The sequence below is a fragment of the Megascapheus bottae genome, chromosome 20 (genome assembly GCF_031878675.1).
Source record: "Megascapheus bottae isolate mThoBot1 chromosome 20, mThoBot2.hap1, whole genome shotgun sequence".
NCBI lineage: Eukaryota > Metazoa > Chordata > Mammalia > Rodentia > Geomyidae > Megascapheus > Megascapheus bottae.
Genome location: NC_143528.1, coordinates 43,144,642 through 43,165,283, shown reverse-complemented (window position 1 = coordinate 43,165,283; position 20,642 = coordinate 43,144,642). Strand labels below are relative to the sequence as shown.

At 45.5% G+C, this 20,642-nt stretch overlaps 1 protein-coding gene across 6 annotated transcripts in view; it reads left to right on the top strand.

The window, feature by feature from the left end:
* Positions 1 to 20,642, top strand: part of Arhgef10 (Rho guanine nucleotide exchange factor 10) — a 56,821-nt gene that overhangs the window by 13,874 nt on the left and 22,305 nt on the right. For 2 of the 6 annotated variants that reach the window (XM_090353706.1, XM_090353705.1), the window contains exons 8-17: positions 337 to 453; positions 3,829 to 3,943; positions 5,740 to 5,846; positions 9,518 to 9,595; positions 9,854 to 10,033; positions 12,540 to 12,656; positions 13,434 to 13,526; positions 15,839 to 16,009; positions 17,397 to 17,542; positions 19,759 to 19,934. In XM_090353706.1, coding sequence (XP_090209832.1) covers positions 337 to 453; positions 3,829 to 3,943; positions 5,740 to 5,846; positions 9,518 to 9,595; positions 9,854 to 10,033; positions 12,540 to 12,656; positions 13,434 to 13,526; positions 15,839 to 16,009; positions 17,397 to 17,542; positions 19,759 to 19,934 — 1,300 coding nt within the window. The remainder of the gene's footprint in view (positions 1 to 336; positions 454 to 3,828; positions 3,944 to 5,739; positions 5,847 to 9,517; positions 9,596 to 9,853; positions 10,034 to 12,539; positions 12,657 to 13,433; positions 13,527 to 15,838; positions 16,010 to 17,396; positions 17,543 to 19,758; positions 19,935 to 20,642) is intronic. The other 4 variants (XM_090353710.1, XM_090353708.1, XM_090353707.1 and 1 more) reach the window with 3 other exon arrangements.

Below are 20,642 nucleotides of genomic sequence, written 5' to 3'. Positions count from 1 at the left end.
CCCTAGAGAAGCTGCACTCCTGAAAATAGCTGTCTTCCCAAGAAGCTGACATAAGAATCTCAAGTGTGTTTTGGGCGTTAGAAATCCTGATCTCATCTGCATGGCACATAGTGATCCCACACAGAGGTTTCTGGCTGTTTATTTGCTTGGCCTTGGCCTTGGGCTGGAGAGCATGTGGCTGTGTGCACTTACCTTGGATTGATGGGGTTGGCCACGGGTGCTCTATTGCCAGGGCCCCAAGAATCCAGCCAGTAGGGCCACTGTCACTCATGTACGACTGCCTCTGGATACCCAGAAGGGCGCGTTTTGAAACGCTTTTGTCTCTTTGTACTTTAGCTCTCTCATGACCTAACCCGCTTAAAGGCGCACTGTGAGGAAAAGATGAGAGGCTTGATGGCCAGCACGGTGGGAGCCGTGGAGGTGCGGAGGCCAAGGCGAAGGCGGGAGCGGAAGGTAGTGTGGGGTCTGCCCTGTGTGTTCAAACGCCTGCGCACAGCAGGCCACTCAGAACAGTGGCAGGCGGCTGTGTTGGTCACTTGTGCTGGAACAGTGGTTCTTAAAGTGCAGCCAGGGGTCTCGGATCCACCGAGGTGCTTTTGGAGTTCATACAGACTCTGAGCCAGTAATTCCCATTTTCCAGAACAGGATGGTGTGTGATATCACAGCCTGTGCAGTGCAGAACCCCACTGTGTCAGAGAGTTCTAAAAATGCACAACAGCAGCATTGGTTTTTGTTTTGAAAATAACTCTGTTATTTAACATCTTACCGATTATTCTTCAAATGAATATTAATTAAAAATTTAAAAAGTTCTATTTTAACTGAGAAATTATCTATTAATAAAATTGGTTAATAGACCTATATAGATCCGTAAAGCTGATACAAACTAATCCTCAGGGGTGGAACGACGTGTAAGAGGTGGGGCATGTGCTTGGCATGCATGAGGCCTGGGCTTGATCCCCAGCATATAATATGATTTTTAAGACTACAGAGGACTCCTAGGCTAAAATGTTTGAGAATTGCTGGGTTTGAATGTTGTAAAAATGAGTTTCTGAAGATGTGTATTCAAAGGGTTTAAAGCACACACATTTAAAAAGGTTTAAAAGGACACTGCCAGGTAATTTTGACCTTAATCTTGTCTGTCTGTCCCTTGATGTGAGGTAACATTTACCCAAATGTCCAGAAACAAGGGCATACTAAAGCCACTAGCACAATGATGTTCATTGCAGCACTATTTACCATAGCAAAGGTGTGGAACCAACCCAGATGCCCCTCAGTTGATGGGTGGACCAAGAAGATGTGGTATTTGTACACAATGGAATTCTATGCTGCTGTCAGAAAGAATGACATCGCCCCATTTGTTAGGAAATGGAAAGACTTAGAAAAAAATCATATTAAGTGAAGTGAGCCAGACTCAAAGGAACTTAGGCTCAATGGTTTCCCTCATTTGTCATAATTAGTACACATCTAGCAGTCTAGATTTGTACTCTAGCAGAGGATTACAGTAGCTCAAAACCTAGGTGCATGAGGTCATCTAGGATGAGACTAAATGAAAAGATCTCTAGGACATGGAAACAAGAGCTTTTATCTTGTGTGGTTGTTGTTCTTAATGTACTATGTTATTTCTCTTCTCTTTTTTCCCCCTTTATAGTTAATCTCATATTGTTACTGTATTTACTTTGTTACCTGGTATATTGTATATACATTTATTCCTTTATTTGAAATAGGAAAGGGAAGGGGGAAAACAAGATGATCGGGAAGGGGTGGAGATGGGGGAGGGAAATGGGGACAAAAACATGAGAGGGGGCATCAATGTGTGAGACGTAATGCACTTACTACCTGGCGAATGTAACTGTAACCCCTATACGTTACCCTGACAACAAAAATAAAAATAAATAATAATAAAAAAAGAGGCCAGCTCATCCCAGCTTGGAAATGTAACAGTGGAAACCAACGACAAGGCCAAAGGGGCCTGGTCCTACGCTAGAGCAAGAGAAGAGAAAGACTAGGTTCAGGACTGGGCTAGATAGACAGACGACAACCTTCATCAGGACGAGGCCTAGGCGGCCATTCCATGGATGCAGTGTCTGCTGGCATCCCGTGCGGCCCGAAGTCTGAAGTCCTCCGATTGTCATGGTCTCACCTGAGTCTCCAGCCCTGATTGGGTTGGCTCATGTGGAAGTGGGGCTTCTGGCCTGAGTCTGCAGTCCTCTGGTTGGCACAGACTCACTTGGATGCGGGGCTTGTGGCTTGAATCTGCAGTCTTCTGTCACAAGGTCGGATTGGGCCATGTAGCTGCCCAGGCCTGGGTTAGAATACGGGCAGACCTAGAAGATGGTAGGCGGAAGTGAACTGGATACCTGCCCACGAGAAGGAGATGCTCAGCGTGCGTTAGAAGTGGAGGCCTGGTGGCAGGCTGATGGATGGTGGAAAGGGCTCTGCCGCTCTTGATGTTGAGGAAGAGAAGGTCCACGCACGGCGCCGATGCTGGAGGTGGGGAAGAACGTAGATACCCATGCAAGACTCGGTGCTGGAATTCACTTTAAGTTGAACCTTGGTTCCGTTGCGGTGATATGTAGGCACTGGGACGTAAGGACAGAGGAATGGTCAGGGTGAGAGTGAGGAACGTCGGAGCTGGACCATCTGTCCGAGGTGAGGAGGCCAAAGCTGGAGCCCATGGTGTCAGGGTGCGCTCTTTGAGTTCCATGTGGGAAGGCGTTGCATCTCTAAATAGACCATTTGGATTTTCTCTGAAAGAAGACAACTCCGCCCACCTGCCAACACCGCAGGTGTCAAGGTTTTTTTTTTTTTTTTTTTTTTGCCAGTCCTGTGGCTTGAATTCATGGCTGGAGCGCTGTCCTTGGACTTTTTTTTCTCAAGGCTAGTACTCTACCACTTGAGCTACAGCACAACTTCTGGCTTTTTTCTATGGATGTGGTGCCAAGGAATTGAACCTGAGGCTTCGTGCATGTTAGACAAGCACTCTACCACTAGGCCAAAGTCCCGGCCCTCAGGTGTCAAGTTTTTAAGGATAAGAAATATAATGTGCTAGCTGAAGCTCTCCAGTGTCATGCACTCGTGAGTATCCAGCTGAAGGGCCCGAGGTCAATGAGCTCCCATCCTGTGAGATGTGTTCTTCATGGCCTACCTCTGAGGAGTGGTGGTAGTTGGCGCATGCTCGATTCTGTGTGCTCTACAGCCACCTGATTCATCTTGCCTGTAGCCCCTGTGTTCTGGGCTGGCTCTGGTGATCATGCTGTGCCTGGGACATGTTGGGGGCATGGATACTAAGAACATTCAGAGCTCTGTCAGTGCTGGGACTCTACAGTTAGTCACTTTGCTGTGTGACATTGTACACTTGATGCCAGTTACCCTACAAGACTCGCCGTGTTTGTGGTTATGATAAAGACTTGAACATGTGGCAAGAAACTTTGTTTACAAACAATCAAAATGAAAACAAAACAACCATGAAAGCCTCTGGAGTCTAAAAGCCAATTTCAGGTAGTGTTTTAAGCTCAGACTACTTGGCAGTGTTCTTCTAAAATGAATAGATTTGAGACAAGTTGAATCTTTTTTTTTTTTTTTTTTTTTTTTTTTGCTGGCCCTAGGGCTTGAACTGAGAGACTGGGCTCCCTCCTTGAGCCTCTCTGCCCAAGGCTAGCACTCTACCACTTGAGTCACAGTGCCACTTCTGGCTTTTTCTGTTTATGTGGTATTGAGGAATTGAACCCAGGGGGCTTCATGCATGCTAGGCTACTAAGCCACATTCCCAGCCCTGACAAGTAGAATCTTACGGAGCACACTTTTCACTTGATTCCCTTTGTTTTGCAGATGCAAAAGCTAATGAAGGCAGCCAAGGAGGGCACCAGAGATGGGCTTGAGAAAACCAAAGCTGCTGTGAAGAGAGGCCGCTCATTCATCAGGACCAAGTCTTTTACTCCTCAAGGTCTGCGTTCATTTGCTTGACATGAGCCTCCTTTGTTGTGGCTCCTGCTGGGGATGGAGGGTTTTCATCTGAGTGGTGGGAAGGGTGGGGAGGGGCTAGCCCCACCTCTGTGGCCTGGGTTTCTGGGTAGTCACTTGTCTAAGGGCCCCCAAGAAGCTGTGAGAATTCACTAGCAGATTGACCAGTATAAGTAGAAAATTAAAGGAGTTCTCACAGGCAGCTGACTCCTTCCATCTCCACTCAGCAGAGGATAGACAGTATCCCAGCCTGGTCCTTGGGCCTTACCCTGTAGCCCTTCAAGTGCTGACCCTGGTCAGCCTGGATTCATAGCCACTTCACCCACCTTAAATCAGGCCTGTGGGTGACATTGCCTATGTGTCAGTTCTCTGTATCTCTCGGCTGTCTGCCAGGACTAGGATCCTAAGTCAGGAAATGATCATCTAACAGGTTTTAGAAATCTTTTCACTGGAGGATCTGTAATGGGAGCGGATGGTCAAGCCATCCTAAATTTCACTAAGAGAGATGGTAGACCTGTGCTGCTCTCGCATGTGAAACTTTCTGGGGATGCTGGACGTTGTTGACAAGCTGTAGATGCAGGGTCAGTTAAGTTGGAGGAAGTGTATTGAATCTCCTTGCACCTCTGTGTTAGCATCCATTTGTGAGAATTGCAGGTCCATCTGGTATCTGCAAAAGCTCATTTCTTGTTTCTGCTGTACATGTCCTGTGCAGGTAATATCTGTCTGCAGAAAATCCTGGGTTTCTGCGGGGGGATGGCCTGGGAACACTGTCACTGGAGCCAAACCTAAATTGGACCCTTTAACTTTCTGATGCTGATAACATCCTCAGCATTGGTGGAGGCTATTGGGATCCCAGAGCATTTCCTTGGTGAGGGAGACAGAAGTATGCTTTCTAATTGACATGTGGGTACTGCATGAGAACAGCTGGGATCTGGGGCCACATTCTGTGGGTCCCTAGTGCAGAATAAAGTCTGCCTTTAGCCGCAGTACCACTGAGAAGATCCTGGACTCTGGGAGCCAGTCAGAAATGCCCGTTGTGAGCCCTTGCCCCAGTCTTCACCTGGGCCCCACTGCAGGCAAGCCTCTGGCTTGAGTCGTCTCTGGTCACCTGGAGAGGTACTGCAACCTGACAGTCAAGTCTCTTTCTACCCTCACCTCATGAGCGGCTGAGACAAGGCTGATGCTCTGGGTCCTGGATGTTCCAGAATTACCTGGAAACTCTTTAAATAGTACCCTGTGGCCAGGCCTACTCTCCAAGCAAGGAATCTGGTATGATTTTATGACACCATGGTCCATGACTGCACCTCTAGAGCTTTGACTTGGCAAAACTCCAGTTTCTGTACCCGAGAACTAACTTACTGGATTTTGGAAAATTCTTCTTTTTCATACTTCCAATGAGAGGCAGAGACAAATGTTGTATGAGATCCCATCTGAGTTTTTTCCAGTTATTTTTTTTCTCACATATTCCTAGCTGAAGTCTTTGTGTCTGCTGGTGGTGGTATGCAGGGTAGGAAACAGAAATATTCTTGTTTTTTTGCTATCAATCCAATGATATTTCTGCCTTTTGACATTATATTTGAAGATGTTGCCATATTTACCTTGTAGGAAGGTATTTTGTTGAGTTGGTAAGATTTCTATTTAATAATAGCTGAGCAGAGAATAAGCTTATAAAATTAAAAGTTTCTTCACAAAAAGATTTATTTGGTAGCTCTTCTGTTGATGTTATAAATATGGAATATCATGAAACATGTACATGTTGACTTTGTTTTCCCCTTGAAGATCACAGATCTTATCTTGAAGAAGAGCAAAATTTGTTTATAGAGGTTGACTGTAAGCACCCAGAGGCTATCCTGACTCCAATGCCTGAAGGCTTGTCTCAACAACAGGTATGGTCACCTAACATTCAGGTACTCTGTATCAGTGTAGCATGCGTTTTAAAACATTAGGAGGTTTTCTTGCTACATATGTTGTCCCAAACTCTATCCAACACCTACAAGGTCACTGCTGTCTGCCCATGTTTTACCAATTCAAAAGTTACTCATAACCGGGTACAGTGGCTCACACCTATAATCCTAGCTACTCAGGAGGCTGAGATCTGAGGATCGAGGTTCAAAGCCAGCCCAGACATTAAAGATCATGAGACTCTCATCTCCAATTAACCAGTAGAAAACCGGAAGTGGCACTGTGGCCAGGGGTAGGGTGGTAGCCTTGAGCTGAAGAGCTCAGGGACAGCATCCTGGCCCAGAGTTCCAGCAGGCGACCAACAAAAAACCAAGAAACAAAAAAGTTATACTCATGGGCACAGAGGAGTAGGTGGGGGGATGTTGTCTTAACTATGTCTTAACTAGCTCAGGCCATTTTTGTTCTTAAGTATTTTGAATATCACTCCCCAGTGTAATTGTGAGAAATATGTAAACTTACATTTTGTGGCAGTTTGTATTGATGCAATCACTTAGAATGTCGATACGTATGAAGTGTGTATTTAATTACCCGTGGCTGAGATAAGAAAGGCAGATTTTAAGTAATGAAATTATCTGAACATAATGTGTTTCTTAACAGTTCAACAGTTGGTAGCAAAGGGGAAAATCAGTCTCCATTTATTTAGGTGAAAGGAAAAATGTAGGGCTAAGGACATATCACAGAGTTATAGAACTTCAGGGTAGAAATAGATTTTTAATGGGGATTTTAGATCTTCTTGACATGGATGAGTATGGTACAAGTTATAGGTAGTAAGATAGATTGATAGATGTTTAAATAGGTATATATACAGTTGGCTGATAGTGAGAGGTGTATTGATGGATAGGTAGACAGACAGATCAGATTATGGATGGATACATAGGTGAGCTATATAGGAAAATAGATTCAGACAACAGAAAGACACAAGGAAAACTACATAAAAGGCCAAGTGCAAGGTCTGAGTTTAAAGAGGTTAAAAAGGATACCTAGAAGTTGCTAACTATTCAATAGTATTGAAGAGTATTGTATTAATTTGAAATTAATACAAAAAAGCATAGATGAGGGACCGGGAGTTTGGCCTAGTGGTAGAGTGCTTGCCTAGCATGCATGAAGACTGGGGTTCGATTCCTCAGTATCACATATGTAGGGAAAAAAAAGCCAGAAGTGGTGCTGAGGCTCAAGTGGTAGAGCGCTAGCCTTGAGAAAGCCCAAGGACAGTGCTCAGGCCCTGAGTTCATGCCCAGGACTGGCAAAAAAAAAAAAAAAGCATAGATGAATGGGAGTAGTTTAGAGTATCCATAGTATTGCACACATGATGTGATGAGGTTCAGAGAACCTAGAGTAGAATTGTTTAGTAATTCCTAAGTACTTGGTACTTAGTACCAGCTCCACCTGCTAGCAGTAGCTGTGGAATCTAGGAGACTGATTTCAGTTTCATATTTTAAATTGTCTTTCCTCAATTTGAAGGCTTGTGACTCAGGAGCCTTGGAACAGTGTCTAAGAACTGAATTTCAGAAAAATAATGTTTGGATTTGGCCATGGGATGTAGTTGTCATTTTAAGGTGAAAATTCTATGTTCATCCTGCTACTGAGAACCAGCCAAGGTCAGGTAAATAATGCTCAGGGGCTGTGGCTTTCTGGCTTCTGGGCCTGAAGTTTACTAACTCCAGCCACACTGGTACTTTTTTTTTCTTTTTTTTGCCCTGTGCCACTCCTGGGGCTTGAAGTCAGAGCCTGGTGCTTTCCCTGAGCTCTTTTGCTCAAAGCTTTGAGCCACAATTCCACTTCCAGTTTTCCCGTAGTTAATCAGAGGTAAGAATCTCATGGATTTTCTTGCCCAGGCTGGCTTCGGATTGTGATTCTCTGATCTCAGCCTCCTGAGTAGCTAAGAAGACAAGTAGGAGCTTCTTTTACTCAAGGCTAGCACCCTACTTACTACCTGACCCATTGCTTCACATCTGGCTTTTTCTGAGTGGTTTATTGGAGATAAGAGTCTCATAGTCCTTCTTGCCTGGGCTGGCTCCCAACTGTGATCCTCATATTTCAGTCTCTTGAGTAACTAGGATTACACGTGTGAGAGCCACTGGTTTGTGGTTTTAAAATGACATCAAACTTTTGGGTGTCTAAGAAGGGTTTGTTTGTGTCAAAGTTTTGTAAAAAGAAGAACATTCCTTAGTTCATGTCTTCCTGAGCAATGTACTTAACTGTTTCCTCTGGAAAATACTCTTGGCCACTAGGTGGCACTGCAGGATCCTCACATAGTTTCGCCTATCAAGTCATTGCCTAGAAGAACTGTGTGCGCATTTGTCTACCTGCGTATTTGTGGTATGGTAAGGGCATGCTGTTTTGTGTGCATGCATATGTGCATTTGTGCATGTGTATGTATGAGCTAGTTTAGGAGAAGTTGTATTATGCTTTATTTTCCATTTATTGACAGATGTCGATAAGATGGCAAGCATCTTACAGCTATAAGTTGGTTGTTATTTGTTTTTGTTGGGGTTTATTTTTGGGGTGTGTGTGTGTGTGTGTGTGTGTGTGTGTGTGTGTGTGTGTGTGTGTGTGCTTGTCTCTCATGGGGCTTGTACTCAAGGCCTGGATGAGCTTCTTTGCGTAAGGATAGCTCTACCATTTGAGTGACAACTCCATTTCTGGCTTTTTGGTGGTAAATTGGAGATAAGAGCCTCAAGGACTTTTCCTGCTTGGGCTGGCTTCAAACTTTGATACTCAGATCTCAGCCTCCTGCATATAGCTAAGAGTACAGGAATGAGCCACCAGTGCTCACCTTCACAAGTTTATTCTTTATCCACTTCAGTAAACTGAACAAAATCAAAAGTGTTTGGGGCTAGGAGCATGGCTCCTTGGTAGAGTGCTTGCCAAGCATACATGAAACCTTGAGTTCTGTTCCTTGGTACCACATACACAGAAAAACCCGCAAGTGGTGTGGTGGCATAAGTAAGTAGGAGAGCCCTAGCCTTGAGAAAGGCTAGGGATGATGTACAGGCCCTGAGTTCAAGCCCCAGGACTGACAAAAAAAAAAAAAGAGTATTTTAAATGTAGCATCTCAGACAGTGGTTTTGTACCCTTAAATGATGGCAGATGTCACTTAGGCATTCTGAGCTTGTTGGGTGGATCTTTGTATGGTCACAGATATTTGCAAAAAGGCCATCAGTAGCTTTCTTTGATCAAGACTGGAACTACTTCTTTGGACTTCATTATGCATTCAAGTATCATCTGACTTATTGTTGGGCACAGAAAATATATTGGTTCATTTTGTTCATTATTGTTGCACAAATGAATACCTTAGTGGTATAATTTTATTTTTTTCTGATATGATTTGCAATTTGAGAAGTATGTTTTGTATATTTATGTCAATGAACTCACACACCATTTAAAATGTTTTTGTGGCCTTGGGAAGTTTCCTACATTCTTTGGGCAGGGCCTTATTTTTGGTAGATAAGTGCTTTCCTACTTGAGCCTTAGTCCTATACCTTCGTCCTCCGGATGTTTCCATTCCTGTTTAAAGTCTATTTGATTAATTCTTACCATAAAGACTTGGACAAAGTAAGGTTTAATTATTCTGTCTATTTTAAATTTCCAATAGGTTGTAAGAAGATATATACTAGGTTCAATCGTAGAAAGTGAAAAAAACTACGTGGATGCTCTTAGGAGGATTTTGGAGGTACTTATATATAATACATATACTTCTAGCTGTTTTTTTTCAAAGTTATGTTTTATTATTATATATTCTGTATGCGCACGTATGAATCAAAAACGCACAATTGTGAAAAGTTCTCAAAGAAATGTAAGCACTGTGCCTGGATCTTGACATCAAAAGTCGTGTTATTTGTTTGGAAATGAATGTAATTAGGTAAACGGACACGTACTCCTATGTCCGTCCCTCTGACATGCTGGACTATCTCACTTGTTTCTGGCTCAGCAATATGAGAAGCCACTGACTGAGATGGAGCCTCGCATCCTGAGTGGGAGGAAGCTCAAGATGGTGTTCTACCGTGTCAGGGAGATTCTGCAGTGCCACTCCATGTTCCAGATCGCCCTCGCCAGCCGTGTGTCCGAGTGGGATGCTGTGGAAACAATTGGGGACGTGGTTGTAGCTTCGGTAATCCGTCTTAACACTTGACGCTCTGGGGACGAGTGTGGCACAGCCCTTTCTTCCTCTTGCCAGCCACTGTTTCTTTTGTAGGTAGAGGGTGACGTCACATGGGATCAGGGAAGCACCCAGCCCTGCATACCCCCAGCTGAGGCTCTAAACTGCTGGGGGGGGGGGGTTCCTGTCTGCACTCTCTGTGAAGGGTCACACATGAAGGCTCGGAGCAAGTGATGTATCCAGAGAGGTTTAAAGGCAGGTGCTCTGTGTCCTGCATACCATACACCATTCTGTAAATTGTTAATACCTCTTGTTGGTGAACACTGGGCCCTGTCCTCCTGACCTTGTCTCCCCTTCTGTGTGTAGAATCTGTGCTTAGGAGTGGTAGAAACATATCTGGATGTTTTCCTCAAGCTTGTCCTTTTTGACATGCAATTTTTCATTGTGTGGCCCAGGCTTGGGCCCTGCTCTGTGACACAGGATACAATGTTTCCTCAGCTTGCTAATGTTTCCTGGTAGCAGAAGCGGCTGCCTGGAAACTCTGAGCACTCAGTACCTATGAGTCATTTCTACTCTGTTCCATGTACAAATTTTCCCTTTGGTTAGATCAATGTTTCAGTGTACAAGATTATGATGAAAAAGGTTTGTTGTGTAATTATTAAAGGTTATCCTAAGGGATAGATATAGGCTTGGAAATTTTTTTTGTCAGTCCTGGAGCTTGAACTCAGGGCCTGGGCACTTTCCTTAAGCTTTCTCAAAGCTAGTGCTCTGCCACTTGAGCCATAGCACCACTTCCAGCTTATTCTGTGTATGTGGTACCAAGGTATCAAACCCAGGGCTTCATGCATGCTAGGCAAGCACTTTACCACTAGACCGTGCCCCCAGCCCTTGAAACTTTTTTTGCTAGTCCTGGGCCTAAGCCCTGTCCTTGGGCTTTCTCAAGGTTAGAGCTCAACCCCTTGAGCCACAGCACCACTTCTGGCTTTTTTCTATATATGTGGTACTGAGGAATCAAACCCAGTCTTCGTGCATGCTAGTCAAGCACTCTACCACTAGGCCAAACTCCTGGCCCCCACTAAAACTTTTTTGTTTAAAAAAAAAAAAAAAAAAAGAGGTTCATATAAATAAGTGGAAACTTTTTAATGACCCAAGAAGACATTTGTTTATTTGCGTATTTATTAAAAGAGACGGAAATCTTCCTATGTAACCAATACTGGTCTCAAACGAGATCTTCCTGTGTAACCTCAAAGTGCTGTGATTATGGAAATGAGCTACCATGTCTGCTTGAAATTTCGCCACATTACTTGCAGAGGACTTGACAGAGTGAAGCATATGAACAGCAGGGGCTGGGAAGCTAATGTGGGACCAACATTCTTGCTAGAATATTTACATAATATACCTGACAGATCCTTAGGAAAAGCAGAGGAAATATCAGCTACTTATTTTTTTATTGTAATTAATAAAAGGGTTACATGATATTTGCCAGATAGGAGGTGCAATAATTCACATACATTGATACCCTTTCACATGTCTTGGTACCCATTACCCTCCCCCCTCAGTTACTTATTTTGCTTGTATTTTTTTTTCATTTTTTGTTGGTTGTGGGGCTCGAACTTTGGGCCTGGGTGCTGGCCCTAGGCTCTTCATCCCAAGGCTATCACTGTACCATTTAAGCCACGGTGCCACTTCTTGTTTTCTGGTGGTTAATTAGAGATAAGAGTCTCACGGACTTTAGTGCCGGGACTAGCTTTGAACTGTGATCCTCAGATCTCAGTCTCTTGAGTAGCTAGGATCACAGGTGTGAGCCATGGACATTGAGCTGCGTATACATTTTTGCCTGTGTTATATGTTGGTTTCACATTATTTATCTTGGGAGCATGTTTTAAAAGGCAGCTATGAAACTTAAGGTGCATGAGTGCCCAAGTTGGCAGCAGTCACACAGGGCTCTGCTGTTTGTGTTGTGACTGCCTTGGGACACAACAGCTCCTCCACTGGCAAGCAAGGCCTAGCATGTGCTCAGGAGCACCCATCCCTGCCTCTGAAACCTTTATGTGTTTATGAATGTAGGGCAGTACACACACATGCCCTTGGGCCTCAGCCTGACAAGCACTGTTAGCCTCTTGCCCTGCCTGTCCAGGCAGGCGTGGTGGTGCTGGGGTCTGTAGGTATTGGAGTGCCCATGGAATGATCAGTTTTGCACCCAGAGGCTGCATCCACCAGAGGAGACTTGGCAGGAGCTGAAATTAAGGCTGCAGGTCATCATTACCTTTGTGTGTACTTAAATTTCTTTCTTAATTGGAACCTAAATTGACAGTTTTAACCAGGACTCCTACACGCTCGTTAGGGTCTTTAAAGTGAGATTCTGTTACCCTAGAGCAGAGTCCAGCAAGCCTGCAGGCAGAAAGACCCACCTATGCCATGCTGGGTTGGTGCATTCTAGGGAAGGTTCTGGTCTTCTGTTTTAGATTAGAAAAGGCAGCATTTGGACTCACACCACTTCTCACTCTCCTTGTTTCAGTTTTCCAAATCCATGGTGCTAGACGCGTACAGCGAGTATGTGAATAATCTCAGCACCGCTGTGGCAGTCCTCAAGAAAACATGTGCCACCAAGCCTGCTTTCCTTGAATTCTTAAAGGTGAGCGCATTATTTTTTTCATTTAACATTTTCTTGAAACCAGTTCCCTGACAAAGTACCTAATAATGACAACTCGACCAAACCTCGTCTCTAATAGCAACTTCTGTACCAGTAGACCCAAAGTTCTGGCATAGACTTGAAACGATGAATTTTAGGTTTTTTCCTGAAAGTGACTTTTATTTGCCTGTCCTTAGTGGATAGAAGGTGAGATCAGACCCAGATAACCTTCCTGCCTTCAGCTTGTTGTTCAGCATAAGGGAAACCCTGTATTCTGGATTCTGAGGGCAGAGATTTGGCAAGCCTTGGGAACGCGACCCCTAGGTGGAGCGAGCCCTGCTGGCCTCTGGCTTGGCAACACTGCAACCATTCCCCTAGTGGACGCTAGTATGGGGCAGACCTCAGCCAGAATAGGAAGCAGGAACGTTGCTGCAAGTTGAACCCACTGACCCCCCGCCCTTTCTAGACTCTGCCCTCCCAGCTCAGTCTCATTTCTGTTATAAAACCTTGAGGTTGTGTCGTGTTCTTGTTACTTGAACCATCTTCCTGGGAACTTCTACTACCCGGGCAGACTGGCTGACTCAGATACTCAGGTACACCTTGGAGTCGGCCTTGCTCAGAGGCAAGGGCTGGGTAGGTGGTGACTAGGATGAGATGTGGTCCTCTTCTTGGCGGATCTAAAGGCAAAGTGTACGTCTTTGAGTAATACTCGTCCTGTGTGTGCTCACAACGTGGCTTGGCCTGGCTGTGACCTGAGTGACTGAGCATGCTTTCCTACAGCAGAGCCAGGAGAGCAGCCCCGACCGTGCCACTCTGTACAGCCTGATGATGAAGCCCACTCAGCGCTTCCCCCAGATCAGCCTCTTGCTCCAGGTGCGTCTCGGCCCCTCGGCCTCAGTCAGGCCCTGCACCACTTCACTGCCAGAGGGTGATGGGAGGCCAGGGGCTGGGAAGTCAGGTGGCCTGCAGGGGTTTGGGCCCTCCCTGGAGACAGCCACAGAGCTTTGATGCCCACCCACAAGTGGAAAGGCCTTACCCACATGACAGCAGGACAGTCAGCAGCTTGCCCATGTGTGGCTTCCCCCTCAGGCCTACCAGGGTTTGGTCTAGAATTGTGTGGGACATAGTTTGTTCTCTGTGTCCAGAGGGGACACAGAGAAGATCAGGAACAAATTTAAACAAGTTGTGCAAGTTGCTCATTTATTCAGCAAGACAACCTGGGAACTGGGTGGGTCCAAGATGATCAATAAGCTATCCAATCGAAGCTGTGTTCCTCAGAGACCAAGACCTGAAGCAGACCTACCCTGCTCCCCTTCATAGAAGGTGCTCCCCTTCATATGGGGTACAGGTGCATACACTGTTGCTCTTCTGGTTCCTTGCCCCACCCTATGCCCAGGTACCAAGATCCCCCTTGAGTGCCCTGTCTTAGTACTAACCCTCTCCACCAGGGACTCCTGTTTGAAATGGCATTTGCGGGCTGGAGATGTAGCTAAATGGGACTGTGTTGCCTAGCATGCCAGGGCACTGACCCAGCACTGCAAAAAGAAAAGGAAAAGAAAGCTTTTAGAAGAGTTCACACTGGCTTCCTCCTGCTGAGGAATCTAAGAATGGGTCACTGCCTGGGTTGCGGATGGGGTCCAGCAGCTCACAGAGCTGTAGTGTTGTCCTAGGAATGAGCTCCACTCAGCTCTTTTCCATCAAGGTTTTTTTTTTTTTTTTTTAGGGAACTAAGTCTGTGTAAAATGTGCTTCGGAACCAAAAAATTGTCATGAAAGTATGAAAAAAGATTAACACTAAACTGCCAGCATTGGTTATTTCTTGATTAGGTTTATAGGCTCTTTCTGTTTTATGGTATTTATCTTATATTTTCTAATATATGTACACTTGGCCTGTTTTGGAATATTGATAACACAAGCTATTGTTCACTGAATACCAAAGTCCCCAGAAAATGTGTTTTATCCTTTTTCTTTTTTCTTTTTCTTTATTTTTGCTGTGCTGAGGATTGAACTCATGAACCTTACACTTGCAAGGCAAGTACCCTACCAGTTGAGCCACACCCCTACTCTTTGCTCCTTTTGTTCCCCCACTCTTTTGTTCATTTTCTAAGTAGGGTCTTATGCTAATTTCACCTATGCTTAACTACGACCACAGGAATGAACCTTCACCCCCACCTTGGTTTTGAACTAGTCTCTCTTAACTTTTTCCCAAATTAGCTTTGAACCACAGTCCTCCTGCTTTATCTTCTGGGTAGCTCAGGTTATGGGCTTATGTCCCGTGCCAGCCTGTGTTTTAGCTTTCAATGGCCGATGTTTGTAACATGTTGGAACACTGTTAATTTGAAGGATGCAAAGTCATCGTGTATATCCCCCCCTCCACATTACCAGTCATCAGGCACCACCTGTCCATTACCGAAGTCATCACGCAGCACCCCTGCATTACCACGGTCAGCAAGCACGTGCCCCTTCTCACCTTCCCATGGACATCATGCAGCACCTTCACATGACAGTGGTCATCCCTTGGTGCCCCCATATTTCAGCAGTCATGTGTCTGTCCCGTCCCCTCCCCCCCAGTTACAATACCAGCTGGGCAAGGAAGCTAGCCATCACAGAGCTTAGACTGTTGCCATTTAACCACACTGCTGAAAGACTCCAGGCCTAGCCAGAGCGGTGCATACTTTTATTGGTTGAATCCATGTCTTACATGGGTGTGTATGCTGCCCCAAACAGTTACAAGGCTGACCTTGCACGGTTTATGGACCCCCATAACTGATAGAATCAGTTTTCCTAATGGATAAGTTTGAAATACTGTTCAGAATGTGATGCAGTGGCTGGAAGGAAGCACTTTCCAGTTGGGAAAGCAGTACTGTGCGCCTTCGGAGCCCAGGGTACGGTGGTCTCTGATTATGAAGGACTGTGCATGTGAGGCACAGTAGAGCAAAGCACAGGACCTGTGTGCATATTGGTGCATATGGCACCAAGGCGGCCCATGTTTCAGGGGAGTGGACCAAGGCAGGTCCTTGTGGTATGGGAAGGCACCACCGTGTATTTGCATGTCAGGTGAAGGCACCGAGGTGGCCCGCGTCTCCGGGGAGGGCACGGCACCGAGGTATATTTGAACTCACAATGAGCGATCTGTTAACCATCCATCATGTGTGGTAACAACCACCCTCTGCTCCTGGCTCACAGGACATGCTGAAGAACACCTCCAAAGGACATCCTGACCGACTGCCCCTTCAGATGGCACTAACAGAGCTCGAAACCTTAGCAGAGAAGTTAAACGAAAGAAAAAGAGATGCCGACCAACGCTGTGAGATCAAACAAATAGCAAAAGCCATAAATGAAAGATACCTGAACAAGGTTGACAGAGATTTGTTTCAACTCTATAGTAAAGTTATTTTTGCTTTGTACTAAGCAGCCGCTTGCTACTGCTCACTTAGTGCTCGCCACTGCACATGGCCGGAGGTCACCTGCATGAAGGAGTTCAGGGGTGCTGGGGCTGCTGTTCATGACCCTCGCAGGCCCGAGTCCTTTCATAGGAAGGATCTGGGCAGGGCGCCTCCGTTCCTCAGATGGATGCAGAAAGGCTCAGACTGTGTCCAGAATGCCACATCTCATTGTAGGCACTGCTTGCCTTGTAGCCAGCTGTGTGTGTCTAAGTTGTGTTTATCACAAAGAAGAGATACAGAACGAACAAGAGGAAAGCAGTCCTTTGCCAAGCTGCTTCAGCTTCGCATTAGTAAGAATGGTTTTTCTACAGCAACCTGCTGATGTGTGCGGGCTCACCATATTCATGTAATGGTGTGTTCCTTATTATGGGCATGATAAATTGCGTTCAGCGGTCTTTGTTGCCAAGATCTCATTTGTTTTTTTTCTCAGTAGGGGTAACTCCTACTTTATAGTGACATTTAGTCGTTAACTATGAGAACTTCGTGACAGTACATTTCCAAATGATGTGTGTGGAGTTTTCATCAGCAGAGAATTGCAATCAGTTCTATTTTTACTGTGGTTTGTAGCACTTAAAGCTATGCTTCCTTCCATGCGTGAGGGCTTGAAAAAGCGTGAGTCTGCAGAGCAAGCTGGGTGGGGGGAGGAGGGATGCAGCATCTGAGTGTTAGGCAGATGTGTAGGCCAGAAAAGGACTGCCCTGAGCCGGTGTCCAGCCAAGGGCCAGGGCTGACAGACAGTTGAGATCTAGGATCAGAGTGGTACATTCTTCTGAGCATGGTGCCACAGCGTGATCTTGGTTGGAAGGAAACATTTTCCCAAGGAACTCGAGGTGTCCCTGTGGCTCTGGGACACTGTGGCCGACATCTGTTCAGGTGCTGCTGATGGCCCTGCCTGTGTTGGCTTTGGAAAAGTCAGTTGCAAAATGGTTCTCTTCTGAGTGCTCATGGCTAGCTATAGTGAGTAAAGGATGGCGTGTTCAGAGCACTAGAGCAAGAAGAGGTGAGCAAGAGGGACCATCCCCACATGCAACAGGCTGAGCTCTAAGAAAGCCCCATGTGCAAGGAGCTTAGATCCTTCCTTGCTTAGGGCAATTTCAGATGCTAATGTCTGTGAGGTATGGAGTTTATAATTGTGTTCTGGGCCCACATCACTTGTACATGAAGTGTGAGCAGGAACAGATTCTCTTTAGTGAAAATAATCTCTAAAATTTGATGCTGTAACCGATACTTTTGTGAACCTCCCTCATCTCCACTTTGCATTTTTGTTGGTGATTGTTGGTGTTATTTTCCACGTTCAGCTCCTTGGCAGTGGAAGTCGGTACCTCATCCGCTCCGATGATGTGATAGAAACAGTTTACAATGACCGAGGAGAAATGATCAAGACCAAAGAACGCAGGCTCTTCATGCTGAATGACATACTGATGTGTGCCACTGTCACCTCCCGGTGAGAACAGACCTACGTGCTGAGTTAGCCTCACTGAGAGGTGCTGTCTGAATCTAAGGATGAGGCAGACTTTGTTCAGGTTTCCACTCAAGCTGAACTGATCTGATGCTAAACTTAGTCCTATGACTAAAGGAGCAAGCAAGTTGATTTTAAAACGACTCAGGTTGGGTCTCTGAGTCTCTCTCTGCTGGTAGAAATTAGTTGCCTACAGGTCGACTTATCCAGGCTCTAATTTCTCCTGTAGCCCTCACTAATCAGTCTTGTCCTTTTATTGTTTCTAAGCTACTTCTTTATATTTTTGATAAGTGCTTACATATTTAAATGTATATATATTTAGTATAAACCAAGAAAACAGTCAGTGCCCCATTGATTCTTTTTTTTTTTGGATGGTGGTACTTGAACTCTGGACTTGGGCTCAGAGTCCCTTGAGCTCAAGGCTACTGCCCTACCCCTGGATCCTTAGTAAAACTTCCAGTTTTCTGGTGGTTAAGAGTCTCACAGACTTTAGTGCCTGGGCTGGCTTTGAACCATGATCCTCAGATCTCAGCTTTTTGAGTTCTAGGATTACAGGTGTGATCTACCATGCCTGGCTCATTGATTCTTTCAAATAATTTGACCTCAAACTTGTCCTCTAGCACATAAAGACAGTAGCAAGTTGAGGATATCCAAGAGGTTAAGGTCAAATATAGCTCATATATAAGGAATTTGGTTTAAAGTTAAATGTGGTATTCTTGTTGCTGGCTGAAATAGTACAAGCTAAAGCAGAGCAAGCTTATAATGGTTTACAATTGTCAGTTGTTAGACTTTTCAGGAATTTTGGAAGCCATTTTCCTAAACCTTCAGATGGTTTAAATGATTTATGGGAGTGTTTACACTATGGAAGTTGGATGCAGGCCCTCTTTTGGAGAGCAGACAGGGAAGCAGTCTATACACCACCTTCATGTGACCTGTCCTTCTTGCCTCCCTTCTTACCCCTACTGGTAGAATCTGAGCAAAGATGGGGCAGCTTGGTGACACTTGGCAGTTCACACTGTTGGAGTCTTACTTCTGCAGTGTTGAATTCCAGCTCTATTCTAGGCATTCCATTTACTGGCCCCTCAGATTCTCATCTAGAAGCTGAAAGGAAGGATGATGGTTATAAAGTAGCCGTGACGATGATAAGACTCTTGGCACAAAGTTCACAGGCACCTAACTGCCCACAGTGGCCGCACAGTGCCTGCCAGCACAGTGCTCTTACCATCTGCCCCTGGGCGTCAGCCCTTCTGCTCCTCAGCATCTTCCCTTGTTTGGAGCAGGCCCAAACAAGTCTACAAACTATACCTCTCTCAGCAGTCCTCCACTTCAGTGAAAAAGACTGGCTTAGCTGTAACCACAGTGGCTGTGGCCGCGGCCAGCGTCTGGGTGCTGTGTGTTTTTCACTATCTTCTGAATGTTTGGAAAGAAGTCACTAACTTTCTGGTGTGGAAAAGTGATCTTTGAATGTTTCTCTTCATTATGCTCCATATAATAATAGAAGCACTTATATGTAACATGTTTTTCCACTTAATTTCTATTTTCTCAGTAAATACTTTAACCCATGAAGTATAATGGTCGGGTTTAATTCTATTAAAGTAGTTATAAGTATATAGGAGAGAAGAATCGATTTTGCAATTAACATTATGAAGCAATTCATAGAATTGTTCTATTTGTTAATTTCTTGAGACTACCTGAGTCAGGGTCTCTGTGAGTCGCCCTGGGGAGGCCTCCTGCACTCTGGCACTGCCAGGGGATCTGGGGACACTGGCCAGTCACCAAGTTCTCCCAGGCAGTCTAGATTGTTCACTGAGTTCTCCTGGGGGATCTGGGGACACTGAGGACACCAGTCACCAAGTTCTCCCAGGCAGTCTAGGTTGTTCACTGAGTTCTCCTGGCGGGGGGGGGGGGGGTGGAGGCGGTTAGGGAAACCAGTCACTTAGTTCTCTTATAACACTGGTCATTAAATTCTCCTGGACTGGTCACCATGTTGTCCTGGGACACTGGTCACCGAGTTCTTCTCTTGGGGGGTCTGGGTGAGGAGGCAGAGAGTGTCATGCACATTCAACTGGAGGCGCCACCGTGGAGACCAGGCGTCCGTGCATAAGGAAGTCAGGTTACCAACTCCACAGTTGGGTTTCTCAGTGGCTGGGGGAAGGGTGGAACATGCTATTCACAAAGTCACAGACTTCTGGTTATTTCAGTACCTTTCATGAAAACCACATGGTGACCGGCCAGAGGTACCTGCTCAAGTGGAGTGTCCCTCTGGGACACGTGACTGTGATTGAGTACGGCAGCAACCCCAGCACAGGCGAGCACAGCCGATATCCCTCCGTGCACCCTCCCGAAAGCCTGGCTGTGGTGGCAAACGCGAAGCCACGTAAGTGACCCTGTGTTAATGCTCTCACAGACCTGGCCTCTGGTAGATTTATTGGCACAGTGAGGCCCAGAGCCATTTATGCTGTGGACTGGTATGTCATGAAGTCAGTCCTCATCTTTGAAGGTGTCTCCTGTCGTGGGGCCTCTTTTTAGCTGGAATCTTAAGTGCTGGGCTTCCCCCTGACCAGGCTAGGACTCAGGTGGTGTCTCTGGTAGCACTGAATTGCACAGGTGAACTTTCTGCCATGAGTGAGATGAGTGAGAGAGATGCCAAGATGCTTACTGCAGCAAATAGCCGTGACTGCTGTGCTGTACAGGCTGCATCTTGATCTGAGGGTAGAAAGCATTGTCTTTTCTCCTCTTTCAAAAAATACAAATAAAAGTCATTAAATTTGTTAGTTGTTATTTAATTTTTGTGTAGCCTAAGGTGGTCTCAACTTTATGACCTCCTGCCTTTCCTTCCCTATAATTCCTCCTGGAAATGCAGACATGTGCCACCATGCTGAGCAAAGCTGGCCAAGTTTTGTTTACTTCTTGGCTTCTGCCTCTTATGAACACAACACAGGAAGGCTTAAGTGGTAGAGCTGGCCTAGTTACCCTGTGTTCAATCCCCATTAGCACCACAAAACAAAAAAGCAAACAGTAAATTTATCTTGCAGCAAATGTCCTGATTTGTTAATTGAGCCTTATCAGAGTAATTTGTCCATAT